We start from the raw sequence: 27,145 nt of genomic DNA on the forward strand, positions 1-27,145 counted from the left end.
TGGCTGAACGGTAGAGCCAGGGGGACCGCACAGAGCCAGCCGGGGCTCTGCCCGGGCAGGGGCGAGTGTCTAACCAGCTCAGGCCTGCAGAGGGCAGGACCCAGGTCCCTGGCTTCAGGGCACAACACACAGAACTACCCAACTTCCTGCCCCTTCCCAACCTGGGACGCCCCTCAGTCACCAATGCCCTCCGCCGATCACAGGCCTCATCAGCACAGGGTAAAATATACAGATATATTTATATTATCAAAAAGCCCCCAGGTGGGGGGCTGACACCCCCGAAGTCCAGCTCCCAGCCCTGCAGGAATCTCCCCCAGAGCTGCCCCCACACCCAGGCAGGGTGTTCCTTGGAGCACCTACTTTCTGTGGCTCCAGAGTTCGTGGCACAGGGGTGGGCTCCCTTCCAGCGGGGCCCCAGGGTCTCAAGCCTCTGACGGGATGGTGCTCCCCAGAGGCCCGGATTTCTCCCCGTCTCTCCTACCCGGCAAGCTCAGGGCGGATGCCCTCGGAGGGCAGCAGGCCCGGCCAGGAGGGCCGAGCACCCGCACAGAGCCGAGTGGGGCTCCTCCCCGGGCTGACCCATTGGCCCTCACCTAGGCCAGGGAGCCCCCACCACGGGCAGTCAGGATGTGGGGTGTAGGTGTGGCTTCCTCATGTGCCCTTGTTGACCCACACCAGGCCAACAAGGCAAGAGAGGGTCCGGACAGAAGGCTTCCCGGCGGCGGTGTCCCCCGAGCCAGGGCGGCTCCCACGCTCAGACGTTGCGGAGGAGCTGCGGGGAGCAGAGATTCCGTGAGTGCTTGGTGAAGCCCAGTCCCCGCTGAGAACAGAGAGGGGGCTGCCGGGAGGGCCAGCCAGGTCCCGCGCCCACACGAGGCAGAGGGCCACTCACGGAGAGCGGGTCCGCGGTGAAGGCCGCCACGCTGCGGCGCATCTCGTTCTCACTGCCGCGCAGGGGGATGAGCGCCACGCTGCCCAGCCGGACCTCGGGCACCGCCCGAGACGCGCGAGACCGCTCGGAGGGCCACACCAGGCCGTCGTGCTGCGGGGCAGGCAGAGCAGAACGCTGCGGCCTGGGCGGGGCTTCGCTCAGACCCACCCACCCACCCTTCCCAGAAACACTGGCTCCGGCCAGATAGGAGAAGCAGCTGTCAGAGCAGGGCCGCTGTGTGACTCAGCAACCCCCCCTCCGATAACAGCACCCGACCGAAGCCCGCCCGCACCACCTCTGACCCGGACTGCAGAACCCCGGAATCCACCATTTCCTTTTAGGTTCTGGCCGCCAGGAAGCTCAGGGCTAACACAGCTCCAGAAACACGTGGCTCTAGAGCCCAGGAGGTTCTCAGCTCTGGTTTGAACAGCTCTGTTGTCTCCAGGTTAAGACCCCCACCCCACCCCTGGGGCCCAGCTCGGGCTCAGACCCTTGAGGCCAGCACAGCCCCCTTGCCCCTAGAACGCCCTGCTGCCTTGGAGGGTTGGGCTCAGTGGTCTTTACATAGACTTCCCCTGCCCTGCCAGGGACTCTCTGGCAACCCCAACATAGCTCTCCCAGCACCCTCTCCTGCTGCCCACCCCAGCCAGCCAGGTTAGGGTCCCTGGGCTTCCCTCTATCACCACACCGCTGACCACGCGGCGACACCGCAGGCCACATCTGGGCTGTTTTCCTTTCCCCGTGGGGAGGGCCCAAGGGCAGGCTCCACGTGCCCTCGGGGCTGCAGGCTCACTAGGGAGGGCTTACACAATAAGCAGAGAACTAACCAAACCCTCTCTGAAGCAGCGGGTGGCCTGAGCGTGAAAGGAGCACACATGTCCCTTCTTCACGTCGAAGCCACCCAGGGCCCCAGCCCACACCCGACACCCTGACCTGGCACCTGTCCACACCCCACATCTGTGCCTGCCCACACACAACGCCCTGACCTGGCACCTGTCCACACCCCACATCTGTGCCTGCCCACACACAACGCCCTGACCTGGCACCTGTCCACACCCCACATCTGTACCTGTCCACACACAACGCCCTGACCTGGCACCTGTCCACACCCCACATCTGTACCTGTCTACACACAACGCCTTGACCTGGCACCTGCCCACACCTGACACCTACACCTGGTACTGTCCTCATCCAACACCCTGACCTGGCACCCGTCCACACCCAACACCCTGACCTAGCACCTGTCGACACACTGCATCTGTACCTGTCCACACCCCACATCTGTACCTGTCCACACACAACACCCTAACCTAGCACCTGTCCACACACTGCATCTGTACCTATCCACACCCAACACCCTAACCAGGCACCTGCCAACTCCCAACACCCTGACCTGGCAACCTGTCCACACCCCACATCTGTACCTGTCCACATACAACATCCTAACCTGGCACCTGTCCACACACTGCATCTGTACCTATCCACACACAACACCCAAACCTGGCGGTTGTCCACAGCCAACACCCTAACCTGGTACCTGCCTACATACAACACCTGCACCTGGTACTGCCCTCACCCAACACCCTGACCTGGCTGCTGTCCACAGCCAACAACCTAACTTGGCACCTGTACCTGGTACTGTCCTCACCCAACACCCTGACCTGGTACCTGCTCACACTCGACACCCTGCGCCTGGTACCTGCACAAAGAGGAAGGCGGCGAACCACTCCCGGAGCTCCATCTGTGTGTCGCAGCACAGGTACCTGCAGGGTGGGGCACAGGTCTGCACACTGCCAAGGCGCCGGCTGACGGGGGCACCTGCGTCTCCCCAGCCCAGGTCTGGCAGGGCAGAGAGCAAAGCACCGCGGGGACTTGGAAGCAAGAAGAGCAACGCTGCTCACCACTGCTGCTTCTCGTGTCTCTCTGTCTCGTGCACCACCGTGAAGCCCCAGCTGTGGGGGGGGGGGGGGGACAGGACAGAGGCCTGAGCAGCCCACAGACGCCTCCGCGCCCCGCTTCCCAGGACAGAGCCCAGAAGCCTACACCAGAGCCGGGGCAGGGCTCAGGGCCTCCTCCCAAGTGCAGCACTCTCTGCCTCTCTCGGTCCCCGGGGGCCCTTGGCTCCCCAGCCCAGGCCGGCCAGGCTCAGCCAGCAGAGGGGAAAGCCAGGGAGCCAAGCCTGGTGCCTCCAGGCCCTCATGGTACCAGTGCGAGGCAGCAATTTCCAACTTCTTGGAATACACGCCGGCCCTTGTTATGGGCCTTACTAGTCTACAACAGGGGGACCCGGGCACAGAAAGGACCTGGGGGAGTCGGGGACAGTGCTGGGCCCCAGCCCTCGGACCAGGACCCTGGAGGTCGGGGAGAGGGCCTGAGGATTTATTTCCATCCTGTGTCCGGGCTGGGGAACCACTACTCTGAGTGCAGCCGAATTCAAGGCCCCCTCCCTCATCAGTTTCTGGCCCTGCGTTCCTCCCGGCCGGCTCACCAGGTAGGAGGCCGGAGTTTCTTCTTCACCCCCAGGTAGACTTTAAGGCTCTTCACGGGCCACTCCTTCTCGGGCCGGTGACTCTGGGGCGAGCGAGGGAAGAGGGCACTCGAGAGGGTCAGGGCCGTGACTGGGGGCGGCTCCCTCCTCCCTCCCTCCAGTCCCCTTGGCATCCCGCACAGGACACACCCTACAGGAAGCCCTCCCTGCCCACAGTGGAGCCACAACCAGCCCCCCGCCCCCCCACCCCCGCCCAGGGCTCTCTCCCTGCAGCAGCAGCAGATGGTCAACCCTCAGTCCCCATGGCCATGGCCCAGCCAGTGAGCAGACTGGCAGCCTGGGCCTGAATCAGCTGGCGGGCGGCGGGGAGCAGCGGCCCAGTGTCCTGCACACCGGCCCCGCGCCGCCGGGGCTCCAGGGTTGACCGTGTGAGCAGAGGCCGGGGGACCAGCCGCCATGAGCTCTGTGAGTCCACAGAAGGCTGAGGACTCCGGCTGAAGCAGGCAGCGGGCCAGGTCAGGAAGCAGGAGACCCGTGTACTGGCAGCGGCACCAGGCCCCCGCTGGGCTCGCCACGGGCCCCGCCTCTGCACAGGGGTCTGGCTTCCAAGCAGATGCCCAGGAGCAACGGCCCCGAGGAGGAGGCTGCGTGCAGGCGAGCTGAATGAGCCTTCCTCCTGCTCTGGGAGCCAGTTGCTTCCAGTCCTCCCCTGCCAGGCACTCCTGGAGCCAGCAGGGGCACCGGGGTGGGTGGCAGTGGAGGGGGATTCACTTACAACCGAAACTGGGGGGTCAGAGACTGAGCCGGGCCCACCCTGCTCCCCGCCATTGCTTCCAACCACCCCCAGGCATGGCTCCTCAGCAGGAAGAAAAGATGGACAAGGAGGGGCGGAGTTTCAGGAGCAGGTGGACTTTCCTGTGGTATCACAAAGGACTTGAGGGTGGAGACTAACGTGCTGTTACAGGGGGCGTGGCTTAGGAGGGCCTCAGTGGGAACTGCTCACCCTGCCTCTACCTGGACACCTGCTGCTGACCCACGGGCTGCAGCTGACCCGACAAGCGCTACGTGCCCAGGAATGCCTGCAGCAAACCACTGGGCGGGCAGGGAGGGAACAGGTGTGGGGGGACCACAGGGAGGAAGACCGCCCGCCCCATGCCAGTGGGAACACAGCAAGGCCTGAGGCAGGAAGCAGCCAGCGAGGGTGGGCAGGGGGAGAGGCCCAGGCCAGGGGGAGATCAGGCTGCAGGCGTGGGGAGCCCAGGCGCTGGGCAGGACAAAGGAAGGACGCTGGGGAGTCTGGGCTACAGGTGCAGAGGGGAAACAAGAGGTCGGGGAGCAGGTGGGAGGGGAAGAGGACCAGAAGCAAGCGGTGAGGTAGGCCACGGGAAGCGACAGGCCATGGGTGCCAGGCCCCCGACAGCGTCAGACCGGGAGGAGAGAAGTGCAGGGATGGAGGCTCTGAGACCAGGCGAAGCTCCCTGAGGATCTGCAAACACAAGGCCAGGCCTCAGCTTCCACTGCTCTGAGTGACTGCATGGCACGGGTGTGACGAGAGGGTGGCTAGGGCAGGAAGGTGCAGGGGGCCTGGGGTGGGGGAGCAGCAGTCAGTGCAGTCTCCCCTGGAGATCCAACCCTACAGGGCTTCCGTTCTAATCAACAGCCAATGTTGCCAGCATCTCGCAGGTGCGAGGTCAGCGGCAGAGACGAACTTCACCTTAGATGCCCAAGACCCGCCCAGAATGCACCTTTCACATGGGCCTTGGGGTCTCTAATAATGAGAGACCCCCAGGACGAGGCTTGGGTCCTGTTGCCCTAATAAGCCAACACATTCCAGAGTTAGCAACACCTCCAGAGCCAACACATGTGCTATGGTCTCCAGCAGGCCTGAGGTGCTGGCTGTCACTGGCTAAAGTGATAGCATCCTTTGCTCTGAGCCCAACAGGTGCACTGCTGAGCCTGAGTCCCTACAGTCTGTCCCCAGCTTATGAAGGTTCGACTTATGACTGTCTGATCTTACAGCAGGGCAAAAGCAATACACGCTCATTAGAAACCTGACTTTGAATTTCAATCTGTTCCTGGGCTGGGGCTAGCTCCAGGCTAGGGCTGGTTCCCTGGTGATGGGGTCGGGGCATGGTCACAGCTCCTATCAGTCACGCAGCACAAGGGGGACATGGGGTACACTGCTGCGGGGCCAGCAGGTGCACTGGACTCATCGTGAAGATGGGTTTATCAGGAGGTGACCCATCGCCAGGTCAACGAACAACCACACTACCAGCAACACGAAAGCAAGTCTCACACTGCCCCGTCTGCACAGGAATGCGATCGCTCAGAGCCTACTGGCGCCCCTGCGAGATGCAGGCAGCATCCGTCCTAACGGGAACATGGTGAGGACTGTGCTCAGGGTGTGAAGGGCCTGGCTGGTAAGCCCTAGATCTCTTCCCTTTTCCTAGGCCTCCATGCCGGGGGGTCAGCGGCCGCCTCTCCAGGAGCCCCAGTGCCCCTCCCTCTCTGCTCCCAGGGGCTAAGCAGCCAGGGTCCAGGGAGACAGCATCTCAGAATCCCAGAGGACTGAGAGAGGGGGGACAGGCTCTGAAGTGAGGAGCCGATCACAGAGCTCCCTCTGTAAAGGGGAGAAGAGGAGGGGTCCCCCGCCGGGGTCGGCAGGGGCCCAGCTGCACCGATAGAGGTTTAGTGTGCAAAGGGGTGGCAGCGTGGGTCCCACCATGGGTACCCACATGTCCTCAGGGGGTGTAAGGGCAGCTGTGGGAGCTCAGCTTAGACCCTTTGCTGGGACGAGTCTGCGGGGTATGGCCGGGATCCACAGGGGCATCGAAGGGCATCGAGTCTCACGTGAACCTCAGCAAGCGCCTTCGCCCAGCAGAAGCACCCCGCTAGGAACATGGCAGCCTCGAGGGAAGAGCTCCCCTCCCGTGGGTGGGGGTGGCAGAGGTGGGGAAGCAGCCAGGGAAGCTACAGAAGAGACTCCCAGCACAGGTGGGAGCAGCCCCCAAGCCTCTCTCATCTCAGCCTGGCGTTTTAGGGTTGGGGCAGTGGCAAGGACATTCTGACAGCCCTGGCACTCTCTCCAGGGCGGGAGAGATGAGGATAGAGCTCTAATTCAAACCTAGCCACCTCTGCTACTGGCCCTGTAACTTTCTGTAACTAAGTCCTCTGGAAGATTCTAGCATCACACTGACAGGGGACCCTATCTTGGGAAAGGACTCTGGGACAGGGTTGAGGATGAGGCAGGAGCTTAGGCCATGGGCTCCAAGATAAGGAGCCACTGCTGACCGGAAAGGGGGCAGGGCACCATGCCTGGAGATGGCCAGGAGCCCTGGCTGTGACCCCACGTTCCCGCCAGGCTCGCTCAGCACCCCCAGGCGGTGTAAGGCAGCTGGCAGTCAGTCCACAGCTACTCACGGTCTCAGGGGCCCCGCTCCACGGCCTCTGGCTCTGTTTGATAGAGGATCGGGGTTATGGGAGAAGAAGTCCCTGGTCTGGAGCCAGGGCGTGTGTGCGGTAATGGGGGGGGAGGGGCTAAGTTGGAGCCTGGTCTGGGCAGACAGCCAGCACATGGACAGAGTGGCATGGACAATGGGACAGGAAGGCTCTGATCTGTGAGGTGACTGGACAAGCGTGTGTCACAACCCCAGGTTGTCACCATGCAGCACGTTCTGTGGGTGTTGGGACAATGCATACGCATGGGTAAGACAGAGCACGTGTGTGAGGGCATCTGGGCCCCACAGCCTCCTGGGGCTACAGGGCACAGCAGAGTGGCTGCCCAGGACACAGCAGGAGGGTACCCAAGAAATCTACAGCTCTCCCGTCCTGGGGCCCCAGGATGGGGCTGCTCCCACTTGCAGATCGAGGGGGAGGCTCATGCATGGGTGTCTGAGTGCACTCGGGTGCAGGGGCCCAGGGGAGCTGCTTACCCGGACCTCCTTGTAGAGCCGCAGGCAGCTGCTGTTGAGGATGAAGTATCGGTCGTGGAAGCCGCCTGAGGGCAGGCCCAGGCCCAGGAGGCTGCGGTCCTCGCGGAACTTCATCATGCCGTGCTTGGTGTCGCCCACACGGCTGGCTGGGGGAGCACTGGAGTGGGCACAGCTGCACGACCCCCAGCCCGGGGACCCAGTTTCCCCGAGACCCAGGATGGAGGTATCGCCCCACCCTGCCCCGGGCTCCACAGAGGCGCCCGCCTGGTCCCCAGCACCCGAGCTGCTCCTTGCTGGCTCTGGACGCAGGGACGCACCCCGCCTGCCCCACCCTGCAGCCACCACCTACCCAGGTAGAGCAGCATGGCCTCCATGGACTGGTGCTTCTTCACTACCAGGTGGCTGTCCATGCCCAGCCCGTGCAGGATGGGTAGCACCTTCTCAGAGTAGTGCAGGGGACGCTCTGGGGAGAGGCCACACCCACTGTTACTGGCCACACCCTCCTTCCACTGCCTGGTGTGCCAGCACCACCACTGTCACCACCTGAGCTTCAGGCTTGACACATCTGGCCGTGACCAAAGCTACCCAAACCCAGCAGGCCCCACCCCCAGCCTGAGAGATTCCCAAGATGCCCCTCTAAGGGGGAACAGCAGCACCGCTACCCACCAGGCTGCTCAAGCCAGAAACAAACCCCTCCTCCCTCACCCCCTGCACGTCCAGCCTGCTCCCCCCATCTCCACGGCCCCATCTTGACTCATGTCACCTGCTCCTCTCTCGACTGAAACCATGACGTTCTACGTGGACTCTGCGCGGGCTCTCATCTCCCTCGTCCCTGCCTTTCCCACCCAGCAGCCAGCGATCTCCTTAACCCCCCATCACTATCCCTTTGATGGCTGTGCACCGCAGCCAGCCCTACAGGGCCACCTCGGCCTCCCTTTCATCCCCCTCTCCGTCACCACGCCCCCTGCTGTCCCCTCCTGGGAAAGGCTGTGCTTCTGCCTTTCACCAAGTAACCCCTACTCTTCCGTCACGGCCCAGCTCAGGGACTGGAGCTGGAGACCCTGTCTCCACCTCCAGCGCCACCATGAGTCTCCTTCGCTGAGTTGACACAGCTGCAGCCGCACCACTGCCGGTGCCGGTGCCATGTCTGGATCCGTCTCCACCCCGTGCCAGACGGATCTCCAGGCGGACAGGCACGGCACACCTGGCTCCCTGCAGGCAGCACTAGACAGCGCCCTACCGCATGCGAGGGCGGCTACAGACCCCGTTAACGCGCTGTGCATTTTTCTATACGAACAAAACTAGGAGACAGGATTCTGAACATTTTCACTGTGAAGAAATGTTAAATGTGTGAAGAGACGGATACATTTTCCCTGATCGGACACTATACAATGTATGCATATATCGCAACGCCCCATGGTACCCCGTGAACACGTACTACTTCTAAGTGTTCGCTGAAACAATTTTCAAAGAAAAAAACTGTGAAAAAATAATAAAGCAAATCAATGGACACACCCTTGTCCTCTGCTGCCATTAAGACCACTCTTGGGCTGATACTGTGGCGTAGGGGGCTAAGCCTCCACCTGGGGTGCCGGCATCCCGTGTGGATGCCAGTTCAAGTCTAGGCTGCTCCACTTCCAATCCAACTCCCTGCTAATGGCCTGGGAAAGCAGTGGAAGATGAACCAAGTGCTTGGATCTCTGTACCCGCATGGGTGACTGGTAGGTAAGAAGCTCCTGGCTTCAGATCGGCTCAGCTCTAGCCATTGTGGCAATTTGGGGAGTGAACCAGCAGATAGAAGAACTCTCTCTCTCTCCCCCTCTCTCTGTAACTCTGCCTCTCAAATAAATTAATAAAAAAAAAAAAGACCGGCCGGCGCCGTGGCTCACTAGGCTAATCTTCCGCCTTGCGGCGCCGGCACACTGGGTTCTAGTCCCGGTCGGGGCACCGATCCTGTCCCAGTTGCCCCTCTTCCAGGCCAGCTCTCTGCTGTGGCCAGGGAGTGCAGTGGAGGATGGCCCAAGTGCTTGGGTCCTGCACCCCATGGGAGACCAGGAGAAGCACCTGGCTCCTGCCATCGGATCAGCGCGGTGCGCCGGCCGCAGCGCGCTACCGCGGCAGCCATTGGAGGGTGAACCAACGGCAAAGGAAGACCTTTCTCTCTGTCTCTCTCTCACTGTCCACTCTGCCTGTCAAAAAAAAAAAAAAAAAAGACCACACTTGCCCATAAAATGCCTCCATTACCCCTGACACTACCACAGGCACCGCACAGCACCATCACAGCAACCCCCGCCTACACCACCCCACTTCTCACCCCCCACCCCGTCTCACCCCTCCCCACACCACCGCCACGTCTCACCCCTTCCTACAGCACCACCATGTCTCACCCCTGCCTACACCACTGCCACGTCTCACCCCATCACCCCTGCACCACCAGGGAGGCATCACCCACCAGCCTGTCACCAACCTCACCACTGTGACCCCTACAAGCAACACCACTCTCACTGACGCCGGGGCAGGGGGGCATCATGAACGCCAACGGCGTCTCTGCCTCACTGTTCCTCACAGCAGCACCTCAACCACCGCCGGCACCTGCACTGCCACCCTGACACAGCGACATCTGTCAACCAGACGCTTCTCACCACCACCGTCCCTGCCACGCAGGCGACCCTGACCCGGCGCCCAGCCCAGGGGCACCCACCTGCCTCCTCCCTCTCGTTGACCTCGAAGCAGGTCCAGTAGTCCTTCTCCCTGACGCCCACGTTCCGGCGATCCAGGATCTCCAGGGTGAGCTCCTCGGCTGTCATGGAGGCCGGGATCTGCGGTGACCAAGCAGGAGATCAGCCTACCTACCCAGTCCCCGGCCACTGCTCTGCCAGCTCCACCAAGCTGTGTGCCTCGGGGCCCACGCCCCGTTCTGGCAGGGAACTCCGGCGTCCGGAGTACCGAGGGGTGTCCCTGAGCGGTTCTGAAGAGCAGGGGAGACAGCAGCCTGGTCCAGCCCAGCCCAGCCAGGGCTCTCCTCGGCTTGGAAGCCCTGCTCCCCCGCCCTCCTCCGCGGAGCCTTGCTGGGTGCAGCTACCATCCAGCCCCTACCTTGACGTGCTGCTCGGTCTCTGCCTTCTTCTCCTCCAGGTACACGGTGCAGATAAAGTCGCCAGCATGCTGCAGGGACACAGGGCTCGGCTGCAGGCCCAGGGAGCAGGCGCAGGCAGCTCCCCCCACCCAGGCCCCGGCCTGCACCTGGGTCCCACTAGCAGTGCCGGCCACTCGCATCTTCACGATGGCCGTGACCTCCTCCCGCTGCTTCCTCAGCTCCTCCTTGTCCACCTGGGGAGGGCAGAGGGATGGGGACAGGCGGTCACGGTCATGTAGGAGGCTCGGCCTCCCTCTGCACCGCCCACTGTCCCCCAGGGACGCACGTTAAACACCAGCACATAGTGGTTAATGAGGTCTTCCACCACACGGCCAGCCTTGTAGTCCTGCCCATCTGTCTGGAACAGTGTGGGCCCAAACACGATGGCCAGGTTGTGCGTGTTCATCTGGTTGGTGTCCGAGAAGCACTGGACGCTGGAGGGTGGGGACAGAGGCCAGCAGTGGGGAGGTGGCCCCGAGCCTCCTCATTCCCCCTCCTGATTCCTGCTGGGTCTGAGACTGGGCACTGGTGTGGGGGCAGGGAAGCCCTGGTCAGAAAGAGCGTTAACTGAGGTGTGGGAGGGGGTCCTTCTGGCCGTTTCTTGGGTTCTGGAGAGGAACCTGGCCAAGGGCCCCTGGCCCCACTCTATGGGAGATGCGTTGAGAACAGAACGTCCAAGGTCAGAGCAGGTCACAGCCAGGACTCAGTTCCCAGGGCGGGCGGCCCCCAGGTCGGGGGTGGCCGAGTCTCGTCCCCCCATTTCCCACCGAGCCTCACAACCGCGTGGCCCTCACCAGTACAGGTGGCTGATGAGCGCCTTCACAGTGGCCCGGTTGACAGGAGGCAGACGCAGCAGGAGCTCTCGGTACCTGGAGACCTTCTCCTCCTCCTCCTCTGTCTCTGGGTGGGCAGACACGGATCAGGTCAGAAACCCTGCGGCGGCCACCTCCCGGCCACTCTGCCTGTGGTGCTGGGAGACAGCGCCCCCTGCCGGGCCACGCACTCAGCGAGGGGAAGGAATCCGGTGGAGGAAAGGGAAGCGGAGCCCGCCTGGTCCCCAGTGCACCATGGGGTGGGGAGGGAATCCTGGGGCCCCAGAGGACGGGGCCTGACCTGAGGCTTCCAGCCAGGCCAGGCGCTGGGCACGAGTGAAGAGCCCATCGGGCAGGTCGCGCAGGAAGCGCTTGAGGGCGGAGGAGACGTCGTCCACGTGCTGCTCGCCCTCCTTGAGGCGCACGGAGCGCGCGTCCTGCCGCAGGCTCTCCAGCAGCCGCTGCGTCTTCGACGTCTGCCCGCACTTGCGGTAGATGCCCTCGGAGGTCAGGCCTGGGGAGGGGCGGGCGCAGCCGCTGTCAGCGGGAGGCAGGGGGTGGAGCGGGGGCGGGGCCTGGCCGCGGGGGCGGGGCTCACCGTACTGCGTGATGTAGTCCACACAGCGGTACACGATCACTGGGATGTCCGAGTCGCCCAGCTGCTGTTCCGACAGGGTGTCCCCCAAGCTGGCTGCTGCTTTCTGGATGGCGGCTAGCCAGCCCACGAAGTCCAGCCGCCGCTCCCCCTGGATGTACAGTGTCCTAGGCCAGGGACAGGCAGTCACTGCTGGACCCCCCTGGCCCACCCTCCCTGGGCTTGCAGACTGCCCCTGGGGAAGCCAGGGCTCACCTCCTTCGCTCCACCAGCACCAGCACCTGGTTCTCATTGTCCCCTTGGACGGCTGTGGAGGGGGAGGTCAAGGTGAGGCCCAGGTCTTGACCATGACCCCCAACCTGCTTCCGCTCTCTGGGCACATACACACACCCGGTGACCCACCCACCAACACAGAGGTTCTCTGGGAGGCACTCATGGATGGGAGAGGACACGAGTGGGCAGGCTGGGCTGGGGGCCTGGGAGCCCAGGGTGGGGTGCCCGGGGTCTGGGGGCCCAGGGCTGGGGCCACGCACAGAGCTCCTGCAGTTTCCGCAGCTGCAGCGGCTCCTCGCAGGGTCCCTCTGGGAAAACGGCGTGGAGCTCGGAGCCGGCGAGGGAGAACCAGCCCTCCTGGGCCCGCTGCAGGCTCAGGCCAGCTTTGTAGGGTAGGCGCCCAAGCCGCTCAAAGTCCCGGGCCAGCAGATCCTCCGCCAGGGGAGGCACGAATGCCTGGGGGGCGGGGGCGATCGCGTCAGCCCCCAGCACTGCCCCCGCCCAAGTCACCTGGGCCCTTGGCCCCCAGAGGCCTCCTCTCCTGCCCAGGGCAGAACCTGCACAGTGACCGCACCTGCTCCACACCCACTCCTCCCCAGACACCAGCAGAGCCCCCCCGGGGGAAGTGTCATGTTCTCTGTCTTAGCACCGAGATCCCAGTGGCTGTAAGGGCCCCGTCTGTCTCCCCCACCAGCGAGGGAGCTGCTGAGGAGCCAGGACCAGGTCTGCTACACCCGGGGCCCCACACCTGTGAGGACGGACCCTCGGGGGCCCACGGGGCAGTGAGCAAGTGAGAGCCTTCCCCAGCAGCCTCCTTGCTGCTGCCCTCCAGCCTCTGCCTGCATAGCTCCGGGGCCAAGGGGCTCACTCCCCCTGGCGGCAGCACTGGCCCTCCCAAGGTGGCCCTGACTGTCCTTTGTCACCAAACATTTATGGAGCACCCGTGGAGGGCAAGGCCTACAGCCCTGCTCTGCAGAGTTGTGTCAGGGCCTTGGCACACAGAGGAGGCAGGTGGGAGGCCCCACCCCGCCCACCAGACGCCTCCCACCCCAGCCCTGCTAGCCCAAGCCCACCTTAGCAATGCACGTGACCCACTCATGGGCCAGCTCCGCACTCTCCAGCCCAAACAGGTAGAGCCGTTCTCCCTCCGTGTACACCTCAAAGGTGTGCTCAAAGCTGTGAACATACAGGCGGGGACTCAGGCCCTCCCCCCCACTGCTGTTCTCTGCCCACTCCACAGTGCCCTCGTGTCTGCCCTTCCCTCAGCCCTGGAGGAGGGGATGGGAAAGCTGGGGCTGGAGCCACAGGAGACCCCGTTTGCCCTTGAGCGGCCGGTCTGCTGTGTGACCCTGGGGAGGCCCTGCCTCCCTACTTCCCAGTGGGGGTGGACCTCGCAGCAACACCAGTCTGTGATTCTGCCCCACAGTGCTCACCCATGGGTGTCGGGAGGGGGCACTGCCAGGCACACAATCTCGCTGGCCCGAATCTCCCCGTTGGGGGTCACTGCCCGCTCAGTCTCATAGTAGCTCAAGACCCCGTCGCTAAGGACACACCAGCGCCGGCTGAACTCTGGGGAGAGGTTGGGCAAGGGAGTCACGAGGGAGCCCCGCCGCACCAGCCCCTGCATCCTCCCCAGGCCCCCACTCCCATGGGAACCGTGTCTTCCTATCGCCCAGTTTCCCCCAAATCCACTCCTCTCTGCACCTCCACCACCCTGCCTCCTCACCAGTCTTCTGTCCTCCAGCCGGGCCTCTGCTGAGACCCAGAGCGTCTCACCACGCCAGGCTCCTCCCTCCTCTTAGAACCATCAGCACCTGCCCCACCCTGGCCTGGACGCAAGGCCCAGGCGAGTGCGTGCCCCAGCCCACCTCTCCACCTGCCTCTCTGGCCACTCCCAACTCCTGCCCACCCTGTTCCCTTGAGCACAGTCTAGAGCCCCCAGGACGCCTTCTGCACCCATCCCCGTGCCCCACCCTCCTTTGCCAGAAGCACCCATCACTCTACACCCTGCCTCCTCCCACAGTGGCTCTCAGGAAACTGCCAAGACCCCACTGGGACTCTGGACATGGAAAAGCGGTGGAAAGAATAGACGATCAAGGCCATGCAGGCTTGCACAGCCCATAGCCCCAAAGTCCACAGTGGTTTAGAGCTTCCTGGCACCCAGGGTGAAAAGGATGACTCAGGCCATTACATAAATGACATTATCAGGCCGAGGGAGGTAGGCCGGGGCCGTAAGCAGAAGGGAGTGGATGAGTTCCAAAGAAATCTCTGTGGGGGTTGCAGGGCTTCACGCCGGGAGTGCTTCCTGCAGGAGGTGCTGTGGGATGCAGAGGTCATGGCCCCGACAATATCCCCAGAGCACGCACGGCCCTTCACTTGCCCTGCAAGGGCTGTGCGCCCCGTATCAGTCACCAAGGACCTGCACCAAGTGCCCCCTGTGTGGGCACTGTCGGAGGTGCTGGGGCTCCAAGGGTGCCCCAGAGAAGCATGGGTCCGGGGGGTGCAGAGGACCGAAATCACACACCAGGAAGGACAGACTCACACTGGGGGTGGGGGTGGGGCATGCTGTTTCGGAGGAAAGGACTGGGACGATGTCCTGCAGAGTGACATTTAGAGTCTTGACCACAGCGAGTGGCCACTCAGGCTTCTGGTCCCAGCAAAGGGACCCGGCCTACGTGGGAGGCAGCGAGGGGGATGGAGAGCCGCACGCAGCGAGGGAGGGGGCAGAGGAAGGGAGCGGGCGCAGGATGGGTGGCTTCTTGTAAGTTAGGGAGTGAATAGAAGGCCGAGATCAGAGACAGAGGCAGCTTCCCGCCACGCACGGGCTGCAAACACCCAGATGCCCCACACAGCGCGCAACCCTCACGGGGTGCCGTCCTGGCCCCAGCTAGTCCACTTAGGAAGCACCGATGGCACAGCACGAACTGTACCTATGAAGCCTCCCAGGGTGACGGCCCCGGGCCACTCGACACCCTTCCCGCAGCCAGGCCAGAATGCCAAGGGCCAGGGCGGGGTCCACGGCAGCACCCACCTTCCCGGGCACGGCGGTCCTGCAGTGGCTTGGCAGCCGAGGCGGTCTTGTAGAGGAAGCCACTGTGGCTCACGGTTGGCAGCACGACCGAGTAGTGCTTCTCCAGGGGCAGTGTCGAGTCCGGCCGAGGCACGCCTTCGGAGTGGGGGAAGAGCACTAGCGCCCTCCACTCTCCACCTCTCCCCACCCAGCATCCTCGGGGCCCGGCCCCAGCACCTCCCTTTCCGGGAAGATCCCAGACTCCTGGCCCAGCCCACCTCATTCAGCCCCTGGCAGAGGCACCGGGCCAGGCACGGCAGAATGAGAGAGGCCTAGGGAGAGAGGTTTGTCCCAGACAGCGCGAAGCCTAAGGCAGCAGCCTGGCTCCAGCCTTGCTCCCAGTGGTCAGCCCCAGGTGGGGGTGGGGGTGGGGCATCCTGTTCCCCAAGCCTAAGCCAGCTGGGTGGTCTCCCGTGCTTCCCTGGACACCTGGGCTCTCTCCAGCCCAGTACGCCCCACCCACCCGTGGCCCTGAGCCCAGAGCCCCAGCCACTGTGCTCCACCCTCAGCCCTGGAGGCACCACTCACTCCTGGGCCTGCGACGGAGCCCAGACAGCGAGGTGGGTCACGCACACACTCCGCACACACACAAAGCCCCAGGCCCTCGGCCTTCCAGAAGCAAGAAAACCTACACCCAGAGCAGCCCAGGGTGCACAGAAGCAGTCACAGAGATGCACACGAAGCACAAACGCACGCTGACACGCCAACAGACGCGCTCAAGGTCACACATGCTGTCAGAGGGGCTGCAAACCCAGCTCCAGCGTGGCCCAAAAGCCACGCAGCCATGCAGCCCCACGGCTCCAGCGGGTGCCACGCGCCACACGCCACGCGGCCCCAGGCAGACCCCGCGGGCACCCCGCCCCAGGCTGCTCACCGGTGCCCTGGTTGTTCCGGAGGAATTCCATCTGCAGTGTCTGCCCCGCCTGCTCGGCAAGAGCCAGGGGCGTGGGGGCCTCAGGGTCCCCGGAGCAGCAGCTCACCGCGGCCCCGCAGCCCAGCAGCGCCTGCGTCTCGGCCAGGTCTGTGGTGGTGACTGCGGCGCACAGGGCCTGGCAAGAGCAAGGGGAGGTCAGGCCGGGCGCAGCAGGGGTCGGTGGGGAGAGGGGGCAGGGGTAGGAGAGGACGGAGAAGAAGGGGTCACCTGGGACAGGGGCAGCCCATCCTCAGGCTGAAAGAAAGCAGGGAGGAAGAAAAAGGGGGCGAGGGGAGGAGGGGCGAGGGGAGGGAGGGGCAGGGGCTGGGGGTCCCAGCCGCCCAGGCCTCACCCCTGCTGCCGGGCCCAGGACCGGCTGCCCGGTCAGCCAGCTCTCAAGCTCCCTCAGCCTGGCGGAGGGGTGGAGGGGCTGCTTTGTAGCTAATTCCTCCCACATTTGAATTCCTCACCGCCTGCCCGGCCCTCCCAACCAATGGGAGCTGCCGCCCTCCTGGCCTGCAGGCCAGACTGGGCCGGGCTGGGGGCAGGATGCCTGGGTCCCCGGGAGGTGGAGGCTCCCAGTGGACGTCCAGCTGGACGGGGCCTGTCTGGGTGGGACTGTTTGGGGGAGGGGTAGAAGGCCAACCCAAGGTCACCAGTGGCATGCCCCTGCCTTGGAGCTGGCTGCCTCCCCTCCGGGCTGAGCTAGATCAGGGCCTGAGGCTTGGCTCCCGGCCGGGAAAGGGGGCCGGGGCCCACCGGAGGCCTCATCTTGAATGGGGTGTGGATGGGGGTGGGCCGGAGCAGCCCAGCTGTTTTTCATGAGCCTGACAGGAAATAGCATCCCCATCAAGTTCACTCCTTTTGGCACGACTCAGCCGGAACAGGGCAGGGCGCGGGAGACAGAGGGACCGGAGGGAGGCAGGCAGACACGGGGACGTGGCCTAGGCCCAAGGGCCAAGCCTGGCTCCTCCCAGCATTGTCCTAACTTTCTCTGCGGCTTTGGCAAGGAAGGCTCTTCTGCCTCACCTTTCCCATATGCCGACCCGCCAGTGTGAGCTGACAGGAGAGATGGGTGAAGGTCGAGGGAGGAAGGGGCGCTCTCCAGGGACCCTCCCGCGTGGGCGCAGTGCCTGACCTTGTCCAGCTCCTCCTGGTTCCCGAAGAGCGGGTGGTAGCGGCGGTACTTGCCCTCACGGTACTTGGCCTCCAGGTGGCGCCGCCGGGCACCAGGGCTGCTGCTGGGCTGCAAGGCCTCACTGGGGGGCACATTGGCTGCCCAGAAGCGGTTCCCAGCACCATTGCCCAGGTGTAAGAAGAGCTGTGGGTGTGGGCAAGCGATCAGGGGGCCGCGGGCGGCCAGGCAAGGCCTTGGTTTCTGGCGTGGCTGGGCCACCACCCACTTCCCCATCAGGGAAGGTGAGGAGCAGCCTGGCCTGAGGGTGGCTGAGCTGCTCCCCACCAGCCCAGGGCGCAGTGATGGCATGAGAGGCAGCCGGTCCGACAGGTGGACGCCCCAGGCCTGGTGCCCGGTCCCTGGGCCCCTGCAGCTGCCCCACCCAGCCCCACATCTGCAACTCTACATTCCTGAGGCCAGCACAGCCTGGGAGGCGGGCGTCGAGCCTGTCACTCAGTGGACCCGGCACTCATCTCTGCTCCTGACTTCCCTCTCCGGGCAAGGCGGGCGGGGGTCCGCAGCCGGGGAGCTAGCTCAGTTCTTTCAGTCTCCCCATGACCCACCCCGCAGCTGTTTCCCGCCCGCCCCCCACTCCCACTCCTGCCTCACTCTGTGACTCTGGGCAAGTTATTTTCCTCCCTGGGCCTCAGCATGCTTGTCTGTGAACCGAAGATTTTAACCCACAGGGGAGTCATACACAGAGATCTCAGGGGCCAAACGCCCAGAGGGGACACGGGAACTGGGCGAGCCATCTGCCTCTGGACTCGGCTCCCCAGGTCAGGCCTCCCGCTGCAGGCTCTCCCCTGTGACTGCCACAATGGGTACCGTGGGCACCCAGGAGACACCCCGACGTGCACACACACACAGATGCCTGTGGGTTCAGATGAGACAGAGGGCAAGAGGCTGTGCGGGGTGTGCGGGGCAGGGGTGTGGGACGGGAAGGGGCGGGGCTTGCGGTGCAGGCGGCCACGCTGGGCCAGAGCCCTGTCCCCAGCCTGAGCCTCCACAGCTGCGCAGAGGCTGAGAGCGGCAGCAGAGCCAGGCTCAGCACATTCCTCTCCGAAGGGCCCAACAGCTCACCCTCCGGGCTTTACAGGACGCGTCTGGTCTCTATTCTATCTTCTCTTTACTACCCTTCAAACTGTGAAAACATGCTCACGTCCCCACCAGTTTGCCAGCTTTGCCAAAGTCCCCAGCCACTACGCTGTAACAAAGGCCTCCTCTAGCGCCAAGGCTCTGTGGTCAGTGTGACGGGGCCCGGGGGACTGGGAGACCCGGGCACCGGCGGCGAGCAGGGAGGGGCCTCCCCACCTGGATGAGCGTTTCTGTCCACACCTTCCTGTCCATCTTCAGGCTTCGCACCTTGGATACGCCAGCGCCCAGGCCACGGTGCTCCCCTATGGATGGAGGGCCAGTCACCAGGGGCCGCGCCCCGGCCGGGAACCCAGGGCTAGGCCTGTGTCCACCCGCTGCACAACCTTGGAACCCAGCCAGGCACCCCTGCTCCCACAGCACAGGACTGGGCCCTGCGATCCTCAGCCCACTAGCCTGGAAGCTGCAGGAACCTGGGCCCAGAGCCAAGTGAGTAATAAATCACCGAGGGACAAAAGGGGAGAGGGGAGGTTGAGGCTGGAGGGAACGAAGTCTCTCTTGGGCACACCCCGAACCTCCAGGGACCCCTGGAGCAGGGAGAGAAGCTGGCACACCCCTGTGCAGCTTCCCACAAATCTGACCACGTCCCTGGGTCCCCTGCCTCCCCAGCCCCTCCCTCGGCCTGGCCTGGACTGTTCCCACCCTCCCGGTGTGTCCGAGACACTGGACCCCAGAGAGCCTGGGCTTACATCCAGCTCGCTCACTTGCCAGGAGACCCCAAACAAGCCATTTGCGCTCTGTGCCTCGGCACAGGGGAGCGACTGCACAGCCGGCGCCGCCGGGACACACACCTGCACAGCGCTTGCATATGACCACGCAGAGGTTGATGGAGGCCCAGTCGGGCTGCGCGGCCCCACAGTCGGCACAGGACCTGTTGGGGGCCGCGGCCCAGATGCGCTCGGCCACCTCCGAGGTTGACAGGGCCTCGGCTATGGCTCCCTGCATGGCCTCCAGCCACTGCTCCTTCTCTGGCTCCGAGTCCGCGGAGAAGCTGGTGACACAGGAGGGGACTGGTGGGAGCGGGCTCCGGGGACTTGGGGGCACCGTGGGGGCATGGGACACGGTGTTGGGGGCCCTCAGTCAGAAGAGGAAGGTGTCCTGGGTCTGGTGGGGAAGGCGGGTGTGGACAAAGGCGAGGACACCGTGAACTTGGGGGACCCATCGGGGAGGGGAGCGTAGGGGGCTTCTGCCCAGCTCAGGGAGTTGGGAAGAAATGATACCTAACCTAAGACTCGACAGAGGAGGAAGGCTGGGCTGGGTGAAGAGGTGGAAGGGTGTTCTAGACAGAGGGAACAGCATGGGCAAAGGGGCAGGGTGGCACACAGGACACTCCAGGGCCTGCAGGAAGGAGGGCAGGTCGGCAGAGAAGAGGTTGGGAGACAGACAGGGCCAGGCCTGGGCCAGGCAGAGGAGGGCAAAGGGCACCCTGAGGACAACGGAGAGGGTCAGGCGGGAAGGACGAGGCACACAGATGCTGTCCAAACCGCCTTCCTGGGGCAAGCATTTGGGTAGCAGACAAGTCAGCACTTGGGATGCCTGCATCCCATATCAGAGCGCCAGTTTGAGTCCCAGCTCCTCCACTTCCAATCCAGCTTCCTGCTCACGCAAACCCTGGGAGGCAGCAGGTGACAGCCCAAGTACTTGGATCCCTGCCACTCACAGGAGAGACACAGGTGGAGTCCCTGGCTCCTGGCTTCAGCCTGGCCCAGACCTGGCTTTTGCAGGCATTTGGGAAGTGAACCAGCAGACAGAAGGTCTCTGTCACTCTGCCTTTCAAACAAAATGAGCATACATTCTAAAAATTAAAAAAAAAAAAATGGGGCTGGAGCTGGGGCACAGCAGGTAAAGCTACTGCCTGCAGTGCCAGCATCCCATGTGGGCGCCAGTTCAAACACTGGCTACTCCACTTCTGATCCAGATCCCTGCTAATCCACCTGAGAAAAGCAGCAGCAGATGGCCCAAGTGCTTGGGTCTCTGCACCTATGTGGGAGACCCAGATGAAGGTCTTGGCTCCTGGCTCCACCTGGCCCAGGATTGGTCACTGTGGCCATTTGGGGAGTGGACCAGCAGATGGAAGACCTCTCTCTAACTCTGCCTTTCAAATAAATAAATAAATCTTAAAAAAAAAAAAAAAAAAGAGGCGCTGGACCATTCTTGTCCACTGTGGCCTGCGGCAGGGGACTTGCCAGGTGCCAAGCCCATCTCTGCAGGCTTCCAGGCAGGCCAGTCAGCCTCCTGGGAGCAGGCGTCCACGAGGAGCTGGGGGGGCAGGCAGGCCTCCCCAGGACGGACCCTCCGCCCCCAGGGGGGTCAGCGGCAAGCCTGAACAGTGAAGAACCGCAGGCCGAGACGTCCTCAGAGAGAACTTCAAACACAAGACACGGACAAGCAAAGCCATGGCTCTCCAGCTGGCGGTCACGCTGGATGGAACCAAGAAGCTCAGACAGGTGGCCACGGGCTCCGGGGGCAGGTGCCTGGGGCCAGAGAGGTTTAGGGCAGAGGGAAGCAGAGAGGCAGGGGTCTCCATGGGCAGAGGGGGCCCTGGGAGCAACCAGGAGCTGGGAAGCTGATGTGCACATAGTAGCTGGACTCGCAGGCCAGATCCAGAAGGAAGACCCCTCCGAGGCAGACATCTGGGCTGAGGGCAGCCAGGCAGCAGTGCCATGAGGCCACTGCACTCCCCCTAGAGTTGCACAGACCCCTTGGGTCCCGGGGAAACTGAGGCACAGAGAGACCAGGGGATTTCCCAGGTCGCCTGCTGAGATGGGGTGGAGCCAGGCACAGCACAGGGACTTGAAGGAGGTGGCTGAAGGCCTGGGAGGGTGCAGAGGACAGACAGGCATGGAGGGACAAGCCGAGGCCTGGGAGGAGCTGCCTCTGTGGGTGCCGGAGCCTTCCTGACAGCCAAGAGCCCTTTCGAGGGAGCCGGGCTGTGGGTGCACAAAGCCAGTTCCGGGCAACTTGGGGAGCAGCAGGGCGGGTGCAGGGGACGAGGGGGGCCGGAGGGAAGCAGGGCAGCGGGCAGGACTTCTTAGAAGGGAGGGGTCCGAGGGCAGGTGAGTGAAGCAGGATGGGGCTGGGCCGGAAGAGGCAGCTCCCCATGCTGCAGAAAACAGGGGGCGTGGCCGGGCAGGGCTCACCTGAAGATGTGGTAGGGCGTGGTGAGGTCGAAGCTGCGCCGGTCGGCTTCCTTCACGTTACCCACACTCATGTCGATAAAGGTGATGCCGATGCCCAGGTGGTACTCCTGGCGGGCAGGCGGGGAGGGATGAGGACAAGGCCTCGGGGGCAGGGCTTGAGATCCAGAGTGGGGAGAAGGGGGGGATGTGGTACCTTAGGGCCTAGAATGCACCTAGGAGGGAGAGGAGGGCTGATGGGAACGGGGCGTGGGAAGGGGCCGCACTCAGGTCCATGAGCAACAGGTGGGGTGGTGACCGCAGGGCTGAACTCAGGGACTAAGAGGCGGTGGTCAGAGCCAGGGGCAGGGGCAGGGAACAGAAAGGGCAGCGCTCAGGGCCCCCATGGGCATGGGGCCGGCTCAGGGCCGGGGAGGCCGGGAAGAGGGCGGCCCCCTTCTCACCTCCAGATTCTTGTAGAGCTGCACTTTGTCCCCGACCACGGCCACATACAGCTTATTCTTGAAGCCACGCAGCTCCAGGCTGCCGGCGTGGTCGGGCTGCTCTAAGCCTCGCGCTCCCAATGGGTAAGCGCCGGACAGCCGGGCCCGGGCCCGCTGCTCCGCCACGGCCTGCTGCAGGGCCTGCATCCACTCCTTCCGCTCCACTGTGGGAAGGGCAGAGGGGTGAGCCCTTTCGCGAAGCCCGCCCAGACCAGCCCCCAGGCCCTGCTGTTCCCGTTCCCCCTCCCCCCATCTCAGAGGCTATCCTGTTTCTCTCCCCCAGGCATCTGGCCAAACCTCCCGTCCCCTCTCCACGCTCCCTGCTCGCACCATCACTCTCTGCCCTGAAGGAAAAGGTCCGGTTGTGGGTGATCACTTCGAACTTCTGGTCGCCAGTGGCAGCCACGCGGGAGATGCAGGCGACAGTGACAAAGCGCTTGGAGTAGGCATCCTGGGATCCAGAGCATGCAGGTGAGACCCTGCCCCTCCCCGACTCCCAGCCTCAGCCCAGAGGAAGGCTGCCGCAGCCATGTCTCCCAGTGCTGACCCCAAGCTCAGCCCATGTACTGATGGGGCATGAGGACCCGGGTCCAGGAGCCGGACCAGACGGACTGTGCCTGGGCCCAGATATCGGCCTCACCTTGTTACTGTCGAAGTAGCGCAGGTAATCAGCGTCCAGTCTCACCCATCGCTTCTGATAGATGTACGACCTGGCGAGATACAAGTGCAGGGACTCCAAGCAAGGCCTTGGGGGCAGAGGCGCAGCTGTGGGACACACCCCCTGGGCCCCCTGCAGTCACAGCAAAGTTAGGATCAGCAGGTTCAAGAGAGGAAGGATCCCACCCCCAGCAAGAATGACTGAGGTCAGATGGAGTAGGACTTCTAGGGTCTGGATCTGACCGTGTAGAGGAAGAAGCGCACAAATCATCCCGAGCCCCTCTGGCGCTGGGGTCTGTGACAGCAGCATCCTGGAACACCACCTGTCCCCACGTAGAGCACGCAGGGCCCGAGAGGCCCATACTCACCCCTGAGGCGGGTTCTTGTCCAGCCAGCCGGCCTTGATGACCCGTGTGACGGAGGTGGAGCCCCCGGGCAGCCCGTCCATGACCACGGCAGGTGGCACGAGCTCGGGGACGAAGCCAGGCGGGGAGGAGCTCAGGCTGTCGGCGCGCCATCCACCACTAGGGAACACAGTGGGGCAGGGGCAGGCTGGGGGCGAGGCTGGGGGCCAAGGGGATGGAGGGCAGGAGGGCACAGGGCTTTGAAAGGAAGAGGGCGGGGTGGGGAAGGAGAGGAGCACTCACTTGGGGACGCCCTCATAGGCGTGGTCCTCCTCCTCCTCCTCTCCAGACAGCTCCTCTCCCTCGCTCAGCAGACTGGCCACACGCACGGCCCGCGGGACTCGGCTCAGTGGAGGCTCCTCCTGCACCCCCAGACCCACTTGGCGTCATGCTTCCCTTCACGCCCCAGGTCACATACACCCGGGGGGCTGCCCACTCCCTCCGTGCACCCCATCCTGACCCTCACAAGTCAGCACTTTCACTTCTGCCTCCTCACACCCCTCCCCCCGCAAGCTGAGACCACTCTTGGGGACCCAGGACAGATATAAAGGTGGAAAGATGGAGGGCTAGACAAACAGACTTGGGGCTGGAGAGGCAGGGTGTGGGGCACGGACAGTGGAACACAGCCACGGACCCTGGGAGACAGGAGAGAAGGCAGGCCTCACACACGCACCAGGGCGGAGCTCCAGACCCAGGGCTCCGGGCTGCACTTGACCCCTGACCCCTGCATGGCCAGACAGTGCCGTGCAGGAAGGGGACTCCCCTAGGAAACGGCTGCCTCTGAGTGCAGTGGTGCCCAGGGGCTGCAAGGCTCCAGGAGCAGAGGGCTGACCCTGACCGCCGCCCCACCCCACCTTCTTGGTCATCACGCTGGCTGGGGCCCTGGGCCCCTCCTCTGGGACCTCATCGTAGTCGGACTCATCTGGGAAGAGAAGGAGGTGGGGGACTCAGAAGCCAGGGGCCTGGCCCCACGCCCGGAGCTGCTCCACACCAGCCACCCTAGGCTGAGAGAGACGCCCACCCCACCGGGCCTGACTTAAAACCCGGCACAGGAGACAGGAAGTGCTATTTATACCAAAGGACAGGCCAGGTCACCACAGGCAGTGAGCTTGGGGGTCGGGGGGGGGGGGATGTCCCTAAAAGGCTAACCAATTTTGGAGAAAAAGTGGCCAATCCCAGCACAAGGAAGCGCCCATGCCCGGAACTCACAGTGGGCGGGCAACAGGTGGTTCCATGAGGCTCAAGGAGGCCGCGCCCCCTCCTGGGCCACAAGGTGGGCAGAAGGGGCAAAGGGGTAGCACAATGCAGCGACTGCAGGGCCCTGAGCACACTCACCAAACTCCGGGGGCGGGCGGGAAGGCTTCGGCGGGATCTCTGGGGGGCAGGGAGGCGGAGACAGGGGCCGGGGAGGCCCACAGGGGAGGGTGGATGGGGGCTCCACAGGCTCGGGCTGGGGAGGGGACGACTGTGGTGGTGGCAATGACCCTTCGTCCTTGGAGGGCAGGCTGGGAACAGAACCAAAGTCAGGTATCACAACGTGACAGAGCTGGGTTCAAACCCACTGGGCCCCCAGCTGAGCGGGGCTGCAGGGAAATCCACCTGTCACACTGCCCCCTAAAGACGGAGCCCTCTCCTCGCACTCCTGGTGGAAAGCCCTCCTGGCTCCCCAGAGGAGCAGGCCCCTCCTGGGCCTGAAGGAGCTGGTCGCCTGCTCCCAGTGCTGGAGCTCTTAGCCACCTGTGCCTACCGCCTCTCCACTCTGGAGGAGAGACAAAGACTGGCACGGGGGGGGGGGGGGTAGTCAGGGAAGGCTTCCTGGAGATAAGGCGTGGCTTGTGCAGAAGAGGCATTTGTTGGCAAAGGAATGAGCTGCACTGTGGGTCTCTTGCCCAGACTTGGATAGGCACTGAGACCCCTCGCCTCACCCCACCATACTCATCTCCCACGACCCCAGCTCCTCCCCTCTGCTCTCGCTCCAGGAACGCTCGGCCGACTCTCCCGGGCCAGGTTCAGGGCCCCCTGGGTTCTCACACCATGGAGCCCCTGCTGGCCTCGGCACACAGCTCCCAGCAGCCTGAGCCTCCTGCAGGGCTCTGGCCTGAGAGACAAGGGTTTGAACTTGACCTCATGTCCTGGGGCATGGGCTGGCTGAGCCTCAACTTCCTCTTCTGTGCAACAGGGACCAAGTTACCAACCAGGCAGGCTGGCTGGAAGACTGACCAAGATGAGGCGTGCCGTGTGCCATATGCCCAAACCAGCAGCTGGGACCTGGCGCCCGGGCTCTGGACGACTGGCCTCGCCAGCCACCCCTGCCAGCAACCTACAGGGGCCCAGAGGAGCACCAGGTGGGCGAGCACCCCACGGCTGCTTATGGCCTGCTGGTCGTCCACTGCTGCTGGCAGACAACCCGGAAGGCTGGGAAGGCGGGGTGGGGGTGGCGGGGTCTGCAGGAGGCCTTTGCTCCTGTGGTCACCTCCAGCCAGGAACACCCCCTTCCCTGTCCTCTGCTACAACTAAAACCAAGCCCCCTTTCTCTAGGTCTTCCTGGACCCCTTTTTTATGCCTATCCCACCCTCCCAAAGCCCATCCGTGCTTCCCTCCATATGAGCCTTAGAAAGCATTTCAAATGAGCCTTTCAAGTTCTTTCCCGAAGGCCGGCCCGGCACCAGCACGTAAGCCCATGCGCTCCTCGGGCCACCTGCACGGCGCCTCGGCCTTCCCTACGTGTGCACACCAGGTGAGAACCCAGCCTCCAGCTGCCATCCAGCTCTGCCCTCCTGGAAACCCATGAAAGTGCAGGTCAGCCATGGTGGCGGGCAGCAGTGACCCAAGTGGTCACCTGTCCCTCACCCCTGAGCTATCGCTTAGAGGGCCCCAGACAATGGCTTCTGGATGCTCCAAGGACCCCAGAACAAAGGGAGACCCGCCACCACCCTGGGACCGCCGCCCCCCGCCCCCGCGGTCATCTGGCAGGTCTGACGGCGGGCACTGCACCAGGCCATCTCCCCCACGGCCCGAGTCCCTGAAGGGCGGGGCAGCATCTGTCTTGCAGGGGCCAGGCTGGGTCTGCAACACCAGCAGGCAGGATGGGTGGGCGGGTGGGGAACAAGGATACGGGCAGGTGGACAAATCGGCCACAGGGGTTGGAAGGGAAGGAAATGCCAGGGTGGATGATGCCCAAGGCCAGAGAGCACACCCTGGGGAGCTGGCCCAGCGAGTCAGGTGCCACCGCCCAGGAAACCTTGATGAGCCAACTGACCCAGCACACGCTGCCTCCCAGAGCCCGGGAGGAAGGGGCCTGTGGAGGCCAGGCCATGATCAACTGAGCAGAGCCCCGAGCTCTTGGCCAAGGCCCACCGAGCAGCGGTCCAGAGGGGTGGGCTCTGAGGCAGGGCCGAGGAGTGGAACCACGGTGCACCCCCTCCCCACCCTGTTCCCCCTTATCCTCGGGGTCCAGGCAGCCCAGCCACTCCCCTGACAACCAGCTCAACCATCTGTGGCCTGATCCCCTGCAGGGGCTCGGCCCACACCTGAGGTCTGCCGGCCATGCCCTCACCTCGGCATTCACCTGCCCAGTGCTGGGGGTGGGGGAGCAGTGAGTGACCACCTGGATGCTGTGTTCCTATTAAGAACCCACGTGTCTCCTGAGGCGCATTCCCAGTCCTTCTGCTGGGCGCTGCTCGCACATCCACTCACTCGGCCATTACAAGGCTCTAGAAGGTGAGGCTCAGGATTCTCCCACGGGCCACAGGAGGGAGCTGAGGCACCAAACCAGCTGGGGTCTGAACCCAGGCAGCCAGCACCACGGCCCAGCCAACAGAGCCGGCCAGGATCTGAGGGCTCCTCCGAGGCCTGCCTATCGGGGGCCCCTGGACTCTGGGTCTGGCCAGCTCATCCACGAAGGGCAAGGTCACAGCCTCAGGCCCAGCCACTGTGACCATGGTGAGAAGGGAGAGGCAGGCGGGAGCGGGCGCTCCCCTGTCAGC

The 27,145-nt window shown here is 64.0% G+C and overlaps 1 protein-coding gene across 4 annotated transcripts in view; it reads right to left on the bottom strand.

The window, feature by feature from the left end:
- Positions 1 to 214: 214 nt before the first annotated feature.
- ARAP1 (ArfGAP with RhoGAP domain, ankyrin repeat and PH domain 1) overlaps positions 215 to 27,145 on the bottom strand; it is a 34,111-nt gene continuing 7,180 nt past the window's right edge. The window contains exons 2-33 of one of the 4 annotated variants that reach the window (XM_062196667.1): positions 24,495 to 24,664; positions 24,014 to 24,081; positions 23,403 to 23,521; positions 23,124 to 23,279; positions 22,739 to 22,808; positions 22,429 to 22,549; positions 22,060 to 22,262; positions 21,620 to 21,726; positions 19,271 to 19,470; positions 18,639 to 18,724; positions 17,289 to 17,471; positions 16,112 to 16,286; positions 15,199 to 15,333; positions 13,601 to 13,736; positions 13,241 to 13,343; positions 12,428 to 12,623; positions 12,150 to 12,201; positions 11,898 to 12,061; positions 11,601 to 11,813; positions 11,282 to 11,387; positions 10,774 to 10,921; positions 10,595 to 10,681; positions 10,448 to 10,516; positions 10,053 to 10,170; positions 7,701 to 7,814; positions 7,352 to 7,497; positions 6,840 to 6,872; positions 3,420 to 3,502; positions 2,833 to 2,883; positions 2,631 to 2,694; positions 893 to 1,042; positions 215 to 772 (exon numbers count right to left, since the gene is read on the bottom strand). In XM_062196667.1, coding sequence (XP_062052651.1) covers positions 755 to 772; positions 893 to 1,042; positions 2,631 to 2,694; positions 2,833 to 2,883; positions 3,420 to 3,502; positions 6,840 to 6,872; positions 7,352 to 7,497; positions 7,701 to 7,814; positions 10,053 to 10,170; positions 10,448 to 10,516; positions 10,595 to 10,681; positions 10,774 to 10,921; positions 11,282 to 11,387; positions 11,601 to 11,813; positions 11,898 to 12,061; positions 12,150 to 12,201; positions 12,428 to 12,623; positions 13,241 to 13,343; positions 13,601 to 13,736; positions 15,199 to 15,333; positions 16,112 to 16,286; positions 17,289 to 17,471; positions 18,639 to 18,724; positions 19,271 to 19,470; positions 21,620 to 21,726; positions 22,060 to 22,262; positions 22,429 to 22,549; positions 22,739 to 22,808; positions 23,124 to 23,279; positions 23,403 to 23,521; positions 24,014 to 24,081; positions 24,495 to 24,664 — 3,844 coding nt within the window. In that variant the 3' untranslated portion in view covers positions 215 to 754. Of the gene's footprint in view, positions 773 to 892; positions 1,043 to 2,630; positions 2,695 to 2,832; positions 2,884 to 3,419; positions 3,503 to 6,839; positions 6,873 to 7,351; positions 7,498 to 7,700; positions 7,815 to 10,052; positions 10,171 to 10,447; positions 10,517 to 10,594; positions 10,682 to 10,773; positions 10,922 to 11,281; positions 11,388 to 11,600; positions 11,814 to 11,897; positions 12,062 to 12,149; positions 12,202 to 12,427; positions 12,624 to 13,240; positions 13,344 to 13,600; positions 13,737 to 15,198; positions 15,334 to 16,111; positions 16,287 to 17,288; positions 17,472 to 18,638; positions 18,725 to 19,270; positions 19,471 to 21,619; positions 21,727 to 22,059; positions 22,263 to 22,428; positions 22,550 to 22,738; positions 22,809 to 23,123; positions 23,280 to 23,402; positions 23,522 to 24,013; positions 24,082 to 24,494; positions 24,665 to 27,145 lie in introns of those variants that run through there. The other 3 variants (XM_062196668.1, XM_062196670.1, XM_062196669.1) reach the window with 3 other exon arrangements.

Source organism: Lepus europaeus, chromosome 7 (genome assembly GCF_033115175.1).
Source record: "Lepus europaeus isolate LE1 chromosome 7, mLepTim1.pri, whole genome shotgun sequence".
Lineage (NCBI taxonomy): Eukaryota > Metazoa > Chordata > Mammalia > Lagomorpha > Leporidae > Lepus > Lepus europaeus.